The 16,866-nt window shown below is 39.8% G+C and overlaps 1 protein-coding gene across 3 annotated transcripts in view; it reads left to right on the forward strand.

Annotated features, from left to right (window-relative positions):
• The window catches only part of IARS1 (isoleucyl-tRNA synthetase 1), a 94,402-nt gene that overhangs the window by 30,532 nt on the left and 47,004 nt on the right, over positions 1–16,866 (forward strand). For all 3 annotated transcript variants that reach the window (XM_056501329.1, XM_056501328.1, XM_056501330.1), the window contains 3 exons: positions 460–551; positions 4,516–4,614; positions 15,411–15,537. In XM_056501329.1, coding sequence (XP_056357304.1) covers positions 460–551; positions 4,516–4,614; positions 15,411–15,537 — 318 coding nt within the window. The remainder of the gene's footprint in view (positions 1–459; positions 552–4,515; positions 4,615–15,410; positions 15,538–16,866) is intronic.

Here is a 16,866-nt window from a genome sequence, read left to right on the forward strand (position 1 = left end):
TATCAGGAAGTTTAAATATTAGGTTAAAAGCACTATGTGATTTCCTGCCACAAAATTAGAAGACTCAATCTTTAGGTTGTAAAATGATGTGGTTTCTGGCTTGTGTTGGTGCTTCAGAAAATTTGACACAAAATTATGTGTATGGGGAAAGGCAGTTAAGGGTAAAAAAGGACTGATGCTTCAATTTATAAATTTTAATTTATCCAGATAGCAGAGACAATTGAAAACACTGTAAATAAGCAGAGCTTGGAGAGCAAATAACTTTGCAAATTTAGTGTTTTACAGTGCCCCTGCAGGAAATGCAGGAACTTGATAGAAACTTTGTGTGTGTGAGTGTAAATGCTGGGTTGTGCATATATATATTTTTAAATTAATTAGACTATCTGAGACAAATCCTGTAGTAGCTTACTGAGTGAAATGTGTATAAATGTGTATTCCAAGGAAAATGTGTGTTTTTAGGATGCAGATAAACACATCATCAGGTGGCTGAAGGAGAAGGGCCGGCTGATCCACAGCACCACCTTCCAGCACAGCTACCCCTTCTGCTGGAGGTAAGCACAGACCTGCAACGGGGGGGGGTGGTTTGCACCACTTCATTAGTGGTTTGTCTCAGTCTCTTCTGCCTTCACTCAGAGCCAGGATTAGAAAATACACAAAGGAAATGGATTTTCTTGTGTTTGGGCTTGGTTGTTTGTTAAATCTTATCAAAAAGCACAGAGCATTCAGCAGCACTTCCAGCTACCTGCTAGAAGCAAGGAAAATGGAGATGAATCCAGTTAGCTACAAGGTCTCTTAAAGCTAAACAGTCCAATAGAACACTAACACCTATATTATTTATACTTTTAACCCAATAACTAAATTCCCATGACCCTCAGTGTGACACTGACTGACCAACCACAAAGTACAACCTGAAACCATGAAGAAGATGAGCACCAAAAGAGGCACCACCCAAAATCCTCCATCTTGTCCCATACCTATTACTATATTATAAAAACCTCAAATTTAAAACTCTTCCCCATGTGAAAACACACACTTCTATTTAACTACACACCTGTGATTTTAACTCCATCACTCAAATTTGGAAGTTTTCTCCAAGACCCCAGGTGAAAAGCAGTGTTCTGCAGGGTCAGTGCCTGATGGCACAGAAAGCTCCAACCCCAGGTTTGTGGGATCCAGTACAGACCTGCACCTGCCTTTCAGCTGAGCTTTGTAACAGAGAAGTTCTTGAGGTTTCTCCCATATTTTCCTCTCCCTAACTTAATTTTCCTGATAAAACTAGAAGTAACATAAACCGAGATTATTAATTTAGGAGAGCTCCAGTTTTGGCTTAGTCATCAAAGAATTTTTCTTTTTTTTGCCATAAAACTGATGAATTTGGGTGTAGTGCTGAAATTTAGTTTCTATTTATGATTTTAAATGTGTTTTTGTAGTTTGTGTTGCTCATTTCTTGGTGTAGAACTTTTGTAAAAAAGGTTATTTTTATGCAGCTGAGTGATGGGAAAGGATTTTTTGATACCCTTTAAATTCTATCAAGTGTATCACAGAAGATTCTTAGATGTTTGTGTTAAAGCTTCATATGCTTTGAATAAAATGGCTAAAATATAATTCTTTTAAACCTTGTAAGATGGCATTTCTTTGAAAGAAGTGTGTGGAAACATCCCTTGGTGGATGTCTCTGGGTGAAGTCTCCTTATGGAATTCTCCATGGGCCTTCAGTTTCAGTGAACAAACAAATTTTAGTTCTGTGAATACAGGCTAGACAGCTTTAATCTAGAAATGAAGCTTGTTTTTATTAGTGTCCTCCTGGGTTTGAAATTTCCACAATTGCTGTTGTAAAAAATCACCAAACATTATCAAATTTAAAACGAAGAATCTTCAGTAATTTTTTACTAGAGTATCAAATTCTTACTATGAGCACAGACACACTTAAAATAAAATATCTAATTTAATTATCTGAAATGGCTTGAAGGTTTTAAGTCCTATCTTATGTACACAGCACCTGTACTGAAATAACTGTGATAAAAGCTCATCTCTGTCTGGCTCTGACTCTGCCAGGTGAAGTGTTTTAGCAGGGTACATTTATCTTTAATTTACAGCAAAAATAACCTTTGCTTGCTCTTGAACAGCAGGATTGGTTTGTTTCTAGCAGCTGCCTAGAGGAAGAAGGGGAATTTCTCTTCAAGTGTTACATCCTTGATGATTTGAGACAGTTTTTGAAAAATGGCAGCCCCAAAATCAAGCAACACTCGTGTTTTTCTTGTGTAGCAACTCAAATATCCAGTCATGGCCTTCTGAGACAGAGCAGGGATGCAGAAGTGCTGATTCTGTAGAAGATCCCTAATCTTGCCACTCTGTTGACATTTTTGTTGATTGATGATAAGTTGCAGGCAGCACCTAGCAGCAAATTATCCAGTGGGAAGAACTGAACAATGGATTCTACTTGAAAAGCTCATTTCTCTGCCACCACAAATCAAACCATAATTGGAATATGCTAAAAGTAGAAGAGTAGTTCTTAACTTTGAACATAGTTATAAGTTACTTTGATTAATGTAAGAAAACTTTGAAATTAGACTCTTCTTTATGTACTACTACAGCTTTTCCCTGAAACCAAGCAGTTGTTGAATCCTTGGAATGTTGAGAAATTTGCCTTTAATTTTCTTTTTCATGTCATGAAATCAGAGTTCCTTCTCTGGCTAGTAATTTTCTGAACAAAACTAAAACTTTGAAATACAAAAAAAAACCAGCTTGGTAAGGACACAGTCAAAAGTTTTCAGTTAGAATTTTTATTTATTTGATCTGAAAATGGAAGATATTGGTCAAAACTGTGTGAAGTCTTGGGAGTCTGTGTGGTGTTGGCAGCAGTTCAGCAGCTGTTGGATGTGACAGCTCCTGCCTGCCATTCCTTGGGAACAGTGTTGGGAAGCTCTTCCACTGGCACATGTGGAGCTCTGACTTTTCCAAGCCAGTGAAGGCAAAGCCAACAAGCATCTTTATAGCACAGGCTCAATTATTGATCATTTGGTTCCTAAATTAGAGGAAAATGGAATCAGCTCACAATTAATATGATTTGATTCTTCTGATAAGGGTCTGATTCTTGTCTGTAAGGGGAACAAAACTTTGGGACAGAGAAGAATGGTTAGGCAGGAGCTTTGTAAGCATCAGACTTTGATTTAAAGTCTGTCTGGGTGGTTTTCCCAGAAAACATGGGTATTTCTCATTTAATTCTACAGTACTTTAGCATCAATCCACCCCACCAAATTTCTAATTTATATCATAATCTGCAGTAGTTGGAGGATTTCAAATGTGATTTTGCTGTGGATATAAGTAAAATGAATTAAACTTTGGCTGTTTGTAGTGCTGACTGCACATGGGAGATAACAGCAGTTTCTCAGGATCTTTGCTGGTGATTTTTTGTGTATAGTCAAGTTCTAAACCAAGGTGACTTAAACAAAAGTAATATTTTAAGAAACATGTTGTGGGGTGGATTGATGCTAAAGGACAATGAGCTTCTTGCCTCAGTGTTGTTTTCTCCTCTGTGCCCATAGACAGATCCTGTCCCCTAGGGCTCCCCACCCTCTTCATAATGGAATAATGGGATGGATGTGAGGGATTAGAAATGTCTGAGCTCCTTACAGTGACCTGTGCCACTGTTGGATCCCAGGTTCCTGTAGAAGGATGTGCTGCCTGGACAGTTATTCAAGACTTTAAGCAGTTATTATGGAACAGATAAATCAGAGGCTGGGTTGGGACACTGCAGTCAGATGCTTGGAGATACTGATTTTACCAAGCAATTTAGGAAATTGCTCAGTCTGTGCTCTCACCAATCGTGTTTCCATTTCTAAGCAATCCCAAGTTGTGAAATTGCTCTCCTCCTGTATGGATTTTCTTTTATTGCTTATTGAAGTAAGGAATATGTTAAGATATATTTAAAACTTCTTTTATATGCTTATCTGGATTTCTTGCTTTCCCTCTCCTCCTGGAATGGAACTTTCTTCTGGTTAACCCTGGGTGCTGTTACTTCTTTATGATTTGTGATTATTATTTTAAATGCAAATACTAAAAACACAGCATAATGTTCCTTGGCTTTTCAGGCTCATATACACATAAAAAATGGTGCAGAATGAGCTCATGTGGAAGACTGAAATATGACTCATTTCAATAGTTACTGGAGTTCATAGTGTTGTACTATGTAGGAGCATAAATTTCAAATTCAAGTATCATTTGAACATTCTCATGATTGCTCTTGCTATACAAATTCCTTGAATTACTGGGTTTGAAGGCTGTAAAATTTTTTTTTTCAGGACTGGATTTCAAAATAGTAGCTCTCAGAAGTGTAACAGTTGATGTAATTTAGCAAACCAAACAGACCCCAACCTTTAACTGTGATAGTATTTCAGCAGCAGCAAAATCTGTGGAAAGGGGACTGTCTTGTGCAAAAATAAATATTAAAGAGCACTTTATAAATAATGCAGTGTTTAAAAATGTTTTTGTTTGTTTTATTCCCTTCCCTGCACAGGTCAGATACTCCACTGATCTACAAAGCTGTGCCCAGCTGGTTTGTCAGGGTGGAGCACATGGTGGAGAAGCTGCTGGAGAATAATGCCCAGTGCTACTGGTAATGTCTCCTGCAGAAATCTGTTTTATTCCTTTCCCTGGAGGTGGGGGTGTAGGGGATGTGTGCTGGGACTCTCCAAGGCTATTCCACTGTTCCTATGCTCACTCTGCTTCTTATTTCCATTCTTTTTCAGCTAATGCTACTGGGAACAGTTCTAAACAATGTTTTATCCCAGTTTTATCAAGATTGAATAGTTCCTAGTAATTTACAGGGAAATGATCATTAAAAGTGCCCTCCAATCATGTTATGCAAACCTAAACAATTCAGCATGAGAGAAACTACAGAGGAGAATCATCCTGCAGAAACAAGGATGTGCTTCCCAAAAGGCTCTCCCTGAGACAGGACTAGAGGCAGCTTAGTGCTGTGTATATATTGTTCCAAATCAAACTCATTTTTAGACAACTTGTGGCTTTTTCATCTAATTATTACAGATAAGATTGATTACTTGATTGATTACTTCATCATAGGTGCATTTGAAGAAAAAATCCACACCCACTCTCCCCCCAAACACCCAAAAAAACCTCAGCCCAGCTGCTCTAATTGTTGTAGGTAAACTCAGTTACACAGGTTTAAAGAAAAAAATACTCCATTAATGGCAGAAATGAAATCTTGTCATTATATAGGGAGTGTGAAATTAGTGTAGAAAACAGCAGATGAGCTTTAGATAACAACTTAAATGTATTATTAAGTGCAGTAAAAGGGAACTGTTGGTGCTGGAGGCCTTTTAAGGAGTCACTGCTGGGTTTGTGGTGTGTTAGTAACAAAAGGACCTTATCTTCTGCACTTCCATAAGCTGCATTTTTATTTCCCTTCCTCTCATCAATCACTTGTGCCTGGGAGGCTGAGACCTCCCAGTGAGTGAGGAAAACTTGGAGATTTACAACCTCATTCAGGCTTTCCATATGAGGGCTGCAGGGAGAGCTGGGATTCCACCTCTCTCCCACCACAGCTGCCTCTTGTAAAGGAGGTGACTCAACCTTCAGTGAGCAATTACAGCTTGTACTGTCATTTTTTCATGGACAGTAGCTGGCAATTAAATTCTCCATGAGCAGCTTTTGCATAACTGCTTATAACATGGTGTAGGCACTGTAAATCCTGGGATCTGTGGGAAAAGTCAGGGATCCAGAATAGAACCTGCCCAGAAATGCAGCCTGGCTTTGCCAAGCAGCACATGCCCAGTCTGCCTGTGTCAGGAGAGTTTTAGGGATTAGTAAGTGTTGCTTTCTGTTTTCCACAGCAGAACATACTGTGATCCTCCTTTGGGGCAAAAATAAGCTGGAGAGGGGGTGAAAGTGTTTGTTCTTAGCTTTAATTAGCTGCCTCAAGATGCTTTCACTGTTGGGATGACAGTAGACCTGCATACTTAATTTTTCACATGAAAAGAAGAAGAAATGTAATGATCCTGGTAAGGAAGTGCTTGAATGGATGGGGATTGCTGTTCCAGAAGCAGAGCTTCAGGAAGAAGCTTCTAAGTGACCTCCATCCATCCAGGAGACACTCATTAGTAAGAATTAGTGATCACTTTGAACCCTGCCTCATGCACATATTTGGGTTTTCAGTGGTGCTTTTTGTAAGTGCTGAGTAATGTGGATACAAGTGGAAGCAGATTTTGGAGCTGCTCTTGCAAAGGTTGGGTGAGAAGAGCAGGCAATGACATCACTTGGCAATTTTCAAAATGCTTGGAATTACAGGAACCATTTGTCCTTTAGGCAATTCCTGAGTCAGTGAGCACAATTCCATAATTGAACATAAAACATTTCTCAGGATTTCTCTTAAAACCTTAAAACTCTTAGGGTTTGTGGGAAGCTTTTTTGTTGGGTGTATAGCTACAAGTAGAGATGTATGATCACAGAATTATTAATAATTCCCTGTATGACATTTCATAGTTATTTGAATACTAGGTAATCTTGAATTTGGCTTTTAAAATCCAGCTTTTATAAAGAATAAGGGAATATTTTTGATGTTTTCTTCCTGTGTTCTCCATTGATGCCAGTTTTGTTTGGGCTGTAGCTTCTGAAGTTGCCATTGGGACTGCTGGCCTTCTGCAGTATTCATTTACTTAAATTTTGGGAACTCCATCCTTCCCAAAACCTACTTTTTCTGCTTTTGGAGAGACTTGATCTCTGACAGTGTCACAGGAATAATATGTAGCTTTTTAAAATTTTATTTTTGGACTCTCTGGGGCTTCAGCATGTCCTGAAAATGAGAAAATTTGGGATAAATGCTTTTCAGACTATATTAACCTTTACAAAATGGGTTTGACTGCATTGCTTTTTTTATTCCTATAAATGACTGATAGCTATATTGTCCCTTAAGAATAGCTGCCCTCTTGATAGATATCCTTTCTGATGAAATAGATTAAACATACTTGGACAAACTTTGCAACCTGATTGCATTTCTAATTAGTTTTTTAGTGAATTACCCAACTTATAAGGCCACAGTCATTCAAAATTTATTAAAACCAGTAACTCTATATTCATTTTTCAAAATGAATTTAACTATCACTTCCAATAATGGTTCCATGAGTAATGTGCCAGCATTTTTGTAAAAGCAGAAGCCAAAAAATCCTCTCTGCTCTGTCACATTCTTATTTCAATCAGACTGGGAATTAACTTGTGTTGGATGCTGATGAAAATGCACAATTGGAACAGTATTTAGGGGGCTGCCTTCAGCCTTTGATTGAAGTTCCCTTACTGAATGTTCTTTACTGTGTAACTGAGATTATTGAAAAGAAAATTTAAATTTAAAAGGTTATCTTCTGTTTGGCATTCAGGCACCCACTGATGCTGTATTAGAGATGAAGAGGGACAGATTTGGCTGCCATAAAATTCAGGCTTGTCAGATCTTGGCTTTCTATTCTCTTGATAAGGAGAGTTGGATGCAGCACCAAGGTGCTGTCTGGATTTCTGCCTTAATTGTTGTCACCATCATTTTCTCAAATGGTTTGTTGAAAGAGCATTTTTTATGTACCACAGACTAAACCAGGCCACTTTAGAGTATAATTACAATATAGGACTAATGCCTGTCATCAGTGTTGAAAGTTGGTGTAAATGGAAAATTTATGTTGTTGCAAGCAATAAATCCATACAGTTTATAATGGATGAGCTACCATAGTTGGGAATTCTCTTCTGGCAGTGGATGTTATATTTCTATTCTTGCAGACTGATAGAAAAGACTCAGTATTTAAATATCAGCTTTGAACTTTTTTTTTCTTTTTTCATTTTTTTAAACCTCCCTCACTTAAAGTTCTCCTTCAGTAACTCCTGAAACATTCAGCTGTAAGTGTTGCCAAGTTTCTGATGTTAAAGACATTGTGCAGTCCTGACATTGTTTGCCTAAGATGTGCAGCACTTGGAGTAGTGGAAAAATGAGCATCAGTGGAAAGAAAGCAGTGATGGGAGGCAGTCAGGGACTTCAAAGAAACCAAACCTTTTGTTCTGCCATCTTCTCACCCCTGAAGAATTCAGGTGGTGCAATAAAGAGCTTGATGTATGGTTGAAGGTATTTTTTTCCTGACTTCCATCACTTAAGCTGTTTGTTCTCACTGGAAATGCCACCCACAACACATTTCTGTGAGTGAAGTTAAAGTGAGTTTTGCAGCTCCTGTGTGAGCCCAGGTGTCTTCTTCTGTGTCAGACAGCACATCAAGCTTTGGAGAAGTTTTTGATCCTGGTCATTTTAATCTGTGACCACAGAAGTGTGTCCCACCTGTGGAAAGGTGAGATGTGGTCAGGAATGATCTGTTTGTGTCAGTTACCCTGAGGATGTGCAGGGGATGGGCTGTGGAGCCCATCCACAAGAGAAAGAAAATGTTTATTTTACTGAACTTGTCATTTCTGCTCAGGTGAGGAGTCTGAGTCTGTAGCAGAGCAACAGAATTGTAAACCACATCAGAATTTTAGAGCAGTAGGAGAAAATCAGTGAGTCTTTTTTCCTTCTTTTGCTGTTTATTTTCAGAAAGTTCCACAGGACACTTTGTTAATATTAACACATTTCATCTGAACAGTTTTAAATGCATGGTGTGTGTAGATTTTTTTTCATTTTTTCTTTTCTTTAGTATTACCATGCAGTTGTAACTCTTCTTTTTGAGTCATCAGTCACACTTTTCTTGCTGGGGAATCATGAATACAAATTAGGTCCTCTCTCTAGTAGCAATTGTGATATGTACAGCAACGTGGAGTCACTAGATGGCAACATTTCCCGAGGAAAAATCCAAATTAGTGGCATTGCCTACAGCAGGAGGTGGAAAAAATTGCTGCAGGGTTAGCCTTGTGTTTGTCTAATACAGAGAAGGTTTTATTACTGTCTGTTATCAGACATGGTTGAGGATTAGAAGTGAATTTGGAGGCCTGTTCGCTGCATTTTGATGGCTTGTGTTCTGTGCTGTAATTTTGCTGTTTCCTCTCTGAGCCTGTTGTGCAGAGATTGCTGATGATGCCATGAATGCAGAGGTACCTTTTCAGTCCCACTGAAGGGTCACCAAAAGCTTATTTTTTACTTCAAGGAAAAACTTATGAAATAACCCCCCCAAATGCCAGTTCACTAGGCAACTCCAGCACGATTTTCTTGGGCAGCTGCTAAATCTGTGAGATGAGCAGTGTGTTGAATGTCTGCCACTGTCACAGGAATGCAAATGTATTGATGGATGTGGATGGAAATGGATCCTGAGTGCTGATGCCCTACAAAAGTAGTTTGTGCCAGTAAATGTTAGAATATTCCCAAGGAAACTGTGCAGAGAGAAGCAAAGTGGGAGCTTCCCTTCTCCTGGCTTCATGCTGCAGGGATTGTTGATAAGATCAGGAGTCTTAGCAGCAATTAGCAGGGTGCCTGGGTCCTGGAAGGGACAAGGAGCAGGGTGTTCAGTGGGATGTGTGCCAGGATGGGAGGTCAGGAGCAGCAGTGACGGGATGCTCTGCAGCACTGCAGTCACACCACAACGTGGGGGTTGCCATGGGAACCAGGAGAAAAGAGGGAAGGGAAGCATTGGGAGATCAGGATGATTGAAAGCACGGTTCATTTGGGTCCTGGAAGCTGCACCATGAGCAGGAAATGCAGCAGTGGAGGTAGCCCAGCCTGGGGTGGGGTGAGTGGGGCTGCACCATCCCTGCAGCTCTCCCAGGCTCAGCAGCAGAGGCTGCTGCAGTGCAAATCCTGCCTGGCACACACTGACCTTTCCTCCCTTCCCCTCTCCTCCCTCCCACCTCCCCCATGTTTAATTAGGTCCATGATATAGATTGGCACTAATTAAAGTGTCAAAAGGGCATGCATAGTTGCTTATTTTATCTCTTTGAATTAAAAACCATTAAAAATCAATTTGAGGGCATGTTGAAGGAGGCTTGTTATTAGAGTAAATTAACATAATGGAATGTAAGCCTTTGTCTTCTAAGGGTTGGTTAATGTTTAAAAAGAAAGCCAAATTCTATACCTAAAATAACCCCCCCAGTTGGTATGCTAGAAATTTAAATAAATCTGTACATGCTTAGTTAGATGACATAGCATTACTACTTCGTCACCTTTGGTGTTGCTGATAGAACTCAGCTATCTTCTGGAAGAGTAAACTTTCTCTTTTCCAGAATTAAAACTGATTCCTGATTTCAGGTGGCACTGAAAAAGTTACATCTTGCCAAAGGACAGGGCAGATCTGGGACCATCCTCTCAGAACCAAAGCTGTATTAGAGTTCTTAATCTGCTATTAGGTCCTCTAATTCCCACTACTTAAGGTGGTATTTTGTTTATCAACTTTGTAGTCTTAACTCCTTTAATTAGCAATTATGAAGTAAATCTTACCCAATACTTAGAGGTGCTGTGGCTTTGCAGAGAATATAATGAATAAAATTAGCTGGTGAGAAGAACAGTGAAGAGTGAGAAAGGATTATTGCAATCTTTTTGTAAAATCTGGAACATCTTTGAACGTTGAGCTGTTGATAAAACACAAGGCTTGTGCAGGGGCAGTGCTTTATTTTGGCAGTGCTGTTTGTGTTTACAGAAAAGAGGGATGGTGCTGCTTTGAGACAGCTCCTGCATCCTGTGACTGGGGCACAGTGAGCCAGCTCAGAGCACATCTGAGCTCTCAGATGGAATAAGGAGCTGAGTTCAGTATTTGCAATTGTGTTATGAGCACAAGAAATATGCTTCAAAATATATCTACAGGAAAGGAACAGATGTCTTCATCCTTTTAATAAGTTTTCTTCTGGATTATGTATAATTTAGAATATTTTTTATTTGCATCCTGTATTTTTCCTCTGGAGACAAGAGTCAGAAAGCAAATTTATTTATTTTAATTGATTCTGTTCCTTGAGTATTTATTGGTGCTGAGAACCCACTGGCTCAGCCCAGGGGTCAGCAGATGCAGCCCTGCTCTGGGATTGAAGGGGTCCATAATTGCTATTTTCACATCCATGCCCACATTGCTGGTGTGACTTGGGTGATGAGTGGTGCATAGACTGAGAAGGAAAAGAAGATGGTTCCTGTTGTAATAAGTTAATAAATGCTGCTAAAAGACTGGGTTTTGCTTTGCTCTTCATGGGTTTTTTTGGCTTGTCAAATGCAATTTTTATTTTAGACACTAAGAAAATGAGTAGCTACCAAGAAAGGATGTGGGAGTTGACTGTGCAGAGGACTTAGCAATGCATGAATTAAGCAAAACCCCACAACTGCTTCTAAACCAGGAACAAACAGTCAAAAATGGGCACGGAAATTTGCAGCAAATGAATAATTTTCATTATCTTTAACTTGTATGATAGGGTTTTGGTGTTGGGAAAGTAAGACAGGCATCAGCATTCAAACAGGTTAGAACTGATGCACTTTGATTCAAAATCTTACTAATTTATGATTTAGCAAAACATTATTTATTCCTTTGTGTTGTGGAGTTCAGTTCCCTGAGCCTTCCAAGTGCTGCAGTGTCTGCATCCTGAAGTTTATTTAGTGCCCTGTCCTGGGTGCCAGGAGGAGAAATTGCAATTGTCCCACATGGTTCCACACCCATGAATCAAGAGCTGCCTGACCTGCTGAGGCAGCAGTCTCCTTAACCTTGCTAAATGTCAGAGAAAGAAGTATGAAATCCTATCTGTGTCATTTTGCAGAGAAATTTGAAGGTGAAACAAATTGTAGGCCAGTTGGAAAATATAAAAATCTGTTTCTCACAGCTCAGTTTGAGGAGCTGCAAGCACGATGGCTTCGGGAGAGATGTGGCTGCTTTGATTTTTCACTTGCAGCCTGATGGAACTGTTGGGTGCTGGGGCTTGATTTTCTCTGGGATGTGAAGGTGTCCAGTGCCAGTCCAGGGGGCTCTGAACAGGCAGAACTGGGCACCTTCTGCTCACACCCAACTGCAAACTCAGTGGTCACCAGCAGGAACCTGAGATCTGTGCATTCAGGCTGCAGGGGATTTGTGATGGATGTGGGGTTAAACATGAAAAGCATGTACACTGGCACATGGGAGAGGGCTTTTCATTTATTTTCCAGCTGCTTTGTGTAGATGCAAGAGTGAAAAATGCTTCCTCAACTAATACATGCCTGTGGCAAGATGGTGTCTATATGAAAATTTAACAGGAAAAATATACCAAGAAAATATCTAAGAGTAGGATTAAAAGAATCTGAAAAACTCTGTAAGAACACTAACCTGGAATTGGTGTAAATAAAGATCAGGTGTTAGTAACAACATCATTCAGAATACTCTCTTTTTTTCCCCTATCCTGATCAGCTATCTCAGTTGAAGGTGCCTCTGATTTTATTTTTTCCCCTTTGATATGTAGAGAAGTGTTAAACTGAGATATCTGGAGCTAAATCTAGTGACAGTAAGTAAAAGAAAGGGGCTCCAGACTTGAAGGGCTGTTCTGGCATGGCTGTTCCTGCTGCAGATCCCTCTTCAGTGTCTGCCCTTGGGCAGCACCCATGGGCAGCATCTCTGCAGTGCCACAGCCCAGCTGCTTTAAGTAACACTCCTTTGAGTGGTGGGCTCAGAATGTGGCAGATACAGCTCTTTTTAATTGATTTGATGGCTGTGCCAGTGTCATCCCTGCCTTGTACCTCTGAAGAGCCATAGATCACTGTTGCAAATGTGGTTCATAGATGGTTTGTGTTTTATGTTCCACTGAAAACTGGCAGCAGGGTCAGGCAGTTTTACCAGAAGAGGTAAATTATATGCTTTCATAGCTCAGAAAAAGAGATCACACCACATACATTTTTGTGGTTAATGTCCACTTTGGGGATAAAATTAATTTTTCATGCGTGTTTTGAGGAGGCAGAGTTGAAACTCTGAGCATATTAATGTCATTGGGGGATTGTCTCAGCCTCTAGCTATGTTAAATGGGACTAATAATTTCAGCTAATCAGTGTCTAACAACTTCTGAAAAATGGAAACTAGTTTAGGAGTGATGTAAAGAGAAGTTTTCCACATTAGTGGAATGCTGGGCAAATGCTAATGAACTTTGTACAGTTTCCACTTGTGTTTGGAGAGAGGGTCTCCTAAGGTCAGCCCAGAAAGCTCATAGTAATGAGTCCCACGCTGAACCAATTTGGGAAAGCCTGTATATGTTTCTAGATTTCAAAGCAGGGCTACAGATGTCATGTGAAACATGAGTCACTGAGTTTGTTTAAAATTTTTTTATATTAGATTTTTGTTCGAGAAGTGTTACAGAAGACAAGTTTGCAGCTGAAAGTAACTCCAGAAATAGCAAGGGAAGCTGTGGAACTTCAGGCTGATATTTAGTGAGGCTTTTAAGGGTAGTTTTTATCCACTTGAGACAACACTGGCATCAAGAAGCCTTTAGATCTCCACATGGCTTCATCATGGGTAAAAATTTTAAAAGAGTGTGGCTTTTATTTTCATCAAGAGTTTTGGCTTTTTTTCATTCACACTTATTTAATAAATCTCCTGCTGCTGGGCCAAATCCTAGCTCAATGTGTCATGTGAATCCATTCTTTTAATTTTTCCTCTAAAGGTTACTCTTGGGAATGATCTGTGATTAAAAATCTTCTCCAAAAAGAACTACTTGACAAGAGGACCAAGGGCTGCAGAAAGAAAAGGTGGAAGAGACCCTGTGTGCTTTGCAGTTTGCCTGCCCCCCTTTGGAAACTTTGACTCTCCTAATCCAGCTCAGACTTTGGGAAGGGCCTTTATAGTTAGACTGGAAAAACAAACCCAACAAAACTTGCCATGGGCTGCTCAAAGCTCAGTTCCAGAGCTACTTTGTTGTAGTGAGCTGCTCATTCACAGCTTCTGTGTGTCTGACATGTCTTAAGGTTGTTCTTTCTGTGAGTTTCATTTGAATTTGGTCTTTTTAAATGCACCTTTAGGCATGAAGGGAGCATATTGTTGACCTGAAACCCATTGCTTTCCTTCATCTGCACATAATCATTGGATGAATACTTAATTGTTTGTTTACATCCTGGGAGAAAATTGTTCTAATGCTTCTAATCAAACCACCAGGCCACTTAGTTCAGCCAGGAACCTTGCAGGGCATCAGTTTTGGCATTAACCTTTGAGCTCCAAGGCACTTCATACAATGAAAATTTGTCTTTAACATCCCTGAGTGCCCATTAGTGCTCACAATGAGGTTTTAGCAGGCATTGATAGGGTTCTGTGGTTGGGGGGTGTGTTTTGTTTCTTAATAGGGTAATTCAGAGTGAGATGATAAATAGCTTGGAAAGGATTTTTTTTATGATCTGTCAACCTGAGTAATGTGCATGTACCTGGATGCTCACACATAATCCAAAGTGCCTTTTAATGCTCTTCCTCCAGACATTTCAATCTTGGAAATTTCAGTTAACCCCAAAATCAGTGGCTGTTCTGTTTCCTGTTTGTAATTCAAGCAGTAGTGTTGTGATCACCCTTAGCTATATCCCTCCACTGTTGCACTGTCCAAGGACTTTGGCCATTGTTTCATTCCCTATGAATCCATTTTATGTTGCACATTTTCTCTTGATTTATTTTCTGGTAAAATAAATATGGTGTTTTTCACTTCTGCAGCTTACCTGGGGATGATTAGAGGGCAGTGGTGTGGTTTTTGGCAGCACCCCCATAGACCTTGCAGCAGCTAGTTCTGTAACACAAATGTGCTCCAAGGGCACTCAGTGCTGAATTGAACTTACTTGGTGGATGAAATCAAATACAATGAATTCTTACCAGCTTTCTTCTAAGTGGAATGTAGTGATATGTAACAGTGGTGGGAGTTTGCACCACTTCATTAGTGGTTTGTCTCAGTCTCTTCTGCCTTCACTCAGAGCCAGGATTAACAAAACACAGTGGAAACGAATTTTCTCATGTTTGGGCTTGGTTGTTTATTAAATCTTATCAAAAAGCACAGAGCATTCAGCAGCACTTCCAGCTACCTGCTAGAAGTGAGCAAAATGGAGATTAATCCAGCTGCTACAAGGTCTCCTAAAGCCAAACAGTCCAATAGAGAATGAACACCTGTATTATTTATACTTTTAATCCAATAACTAAATTCCCATGACCCTCAGTGTGACACTGACCAACCAGAAACTACAACCTGAAACTATGAAGGAGATGAGCACCAAGAGACACCACCCAGAATCCTCCATCTTGTCCCATACCTATTACTGTATTGTGAAAACCTCAAATATAAAACCCATCACCATGTGAAATCACACACTTCTATTTAACTACACACCTGTGATTTTAACTCCATCACTCAATTTGGAAGCTGGTCCAAGGCCTCAGGTGAAAAGCAGTGTTCTGCAGGGTCAGTGCCTGATGGCACAGAAAGCTCCAGCCCCAGGTTTGTGGGATCCAGCAGCAATGCAGTAACACCTTTGTGCTGTGTTTGGCCCAGGGTCCCAGATTTCGTGGGGGAGAAGCGCTTTGGGAACTGGCTGAAGGACGCTCGGGACTGGGCCATCTCTCGGAACCGCTACTGGGGCACCCCCATCCCCCTCTGGGTCAGTGAGGATTTGGAAGAGGTGGGTGAGGATAAAAACCCTGTCTGTACACGTTGTTTGCTGCAGCCTGAAGTCCTATTTACATGTTTTGACAGCATATTTGTATAACCCATCTATATGTGTGTAATAGGTGATAGATCTCTGCATATTTATTTTTGTGTGCCTCTACAAGCTTTCTTTGCTTTTCCTTGAGAACTGCAATTTTTCTTGGTTTTTACATCAAAATTAATCTTGTCTTTCCCAGAAGAATTTGCAGTGATGGCAAATCTAAAGGAAATAATAAATGCAGTGAGAAAATGGCAAGGAGGAGATTTTTTTTTTTTTTTTTTTTTTTTTTTTGGGGTAACTCCTTTAAGTCTGCTTTTGAAATTCTGGAGGTTGGTTACTTCAAGCCAAATGAATTGCTGAAGGCATAAAAACAAGTCCACCACAGCAGCACAGTGAAGAAATATTTGCAGTGCCACAAATGTGAATATAGCAGACTGTAAGACTACAAATCTAGTGGAATGATGACAATGTATAATGGTAGTGTTAGAAAAGAGCTTTGTCAAGTTGTAAGGTACCCTGCATTGGTAGCATAATGCAGAGGGCATGAGTGAACATTTTACAAAATTTTGTTGGTTTTAAAATTCTGAAGGTAAGTGGGTTTGGGGTTTTTTATGTGGTGTTTTCCTTCTTTATTTCTTTTTTTTTTTTTGCATTGGGTTAGTTCCATTAGACATGCATGATAAACGTTCCTCATGCTGGAAGTAGGAGATGGTAATCAGTGTCAAGATGTCCAGGGAAGGTAAACACTGATGGCAGCATCCCCAGCCTTTATTTTTCTCTCTCTTGATTTTACTCCTCATTTTAGACCTGAAAGACCTCAAGTAGGAAAACATCTGCTAGAGAAGCATTCTATGATCTTGAACTTGCCATTGCTTAGATGTGCACCAGAAAGCATTTTTTATTTCCTCCTCACTGGGAATCTTGGTGGGAAGGGGGTATTGGGAGAGGGAGGAAGCTACTCCTGCAATTAGAATTTAAGTATCTAAGAAAGCCTTGGAATTTGGATTGTATTTGTGCTGTGTGTGTGTAAATCACTGACAAACCAAGTGCTTCTCTCTCATGTAACAGTTAAAGTTTAGTTTGAAGACTGACAATTTATACACACTTTTTCCACATTCATCCAACATTTCTGAGTCCCTTGTTTGATATAACAATTTTTTTTAGGTAATAAAAAGGCTTTCAGTGTTGTGCCTGGGTATTTCATTCTACAGCTGAAAAAGATTGTGTAAAGGTTTCATTACTTCCACTCCTTGCCTCTAATAATATTTCATTTTCTGTCCAGTCTCCCCATATCTTTATTCC

The sequence above is a fragment of the Oenanthe melanoleuca genome, chromosome 12 (assembly GCF_029582105.1).
Source record: "Oenanthe melanoleuca isolate GR-GAL-2019-014 chromosome 12, OMel1.0, whole genome shotgun sequence".
In the NCBI taxonomy this organism is placed as follows: Eukaryota; Metazoa; Chordata; class Aves; order Passeriformes; family Muscicapidae; genus Oenanthe; species Oenanthe melanoleuca.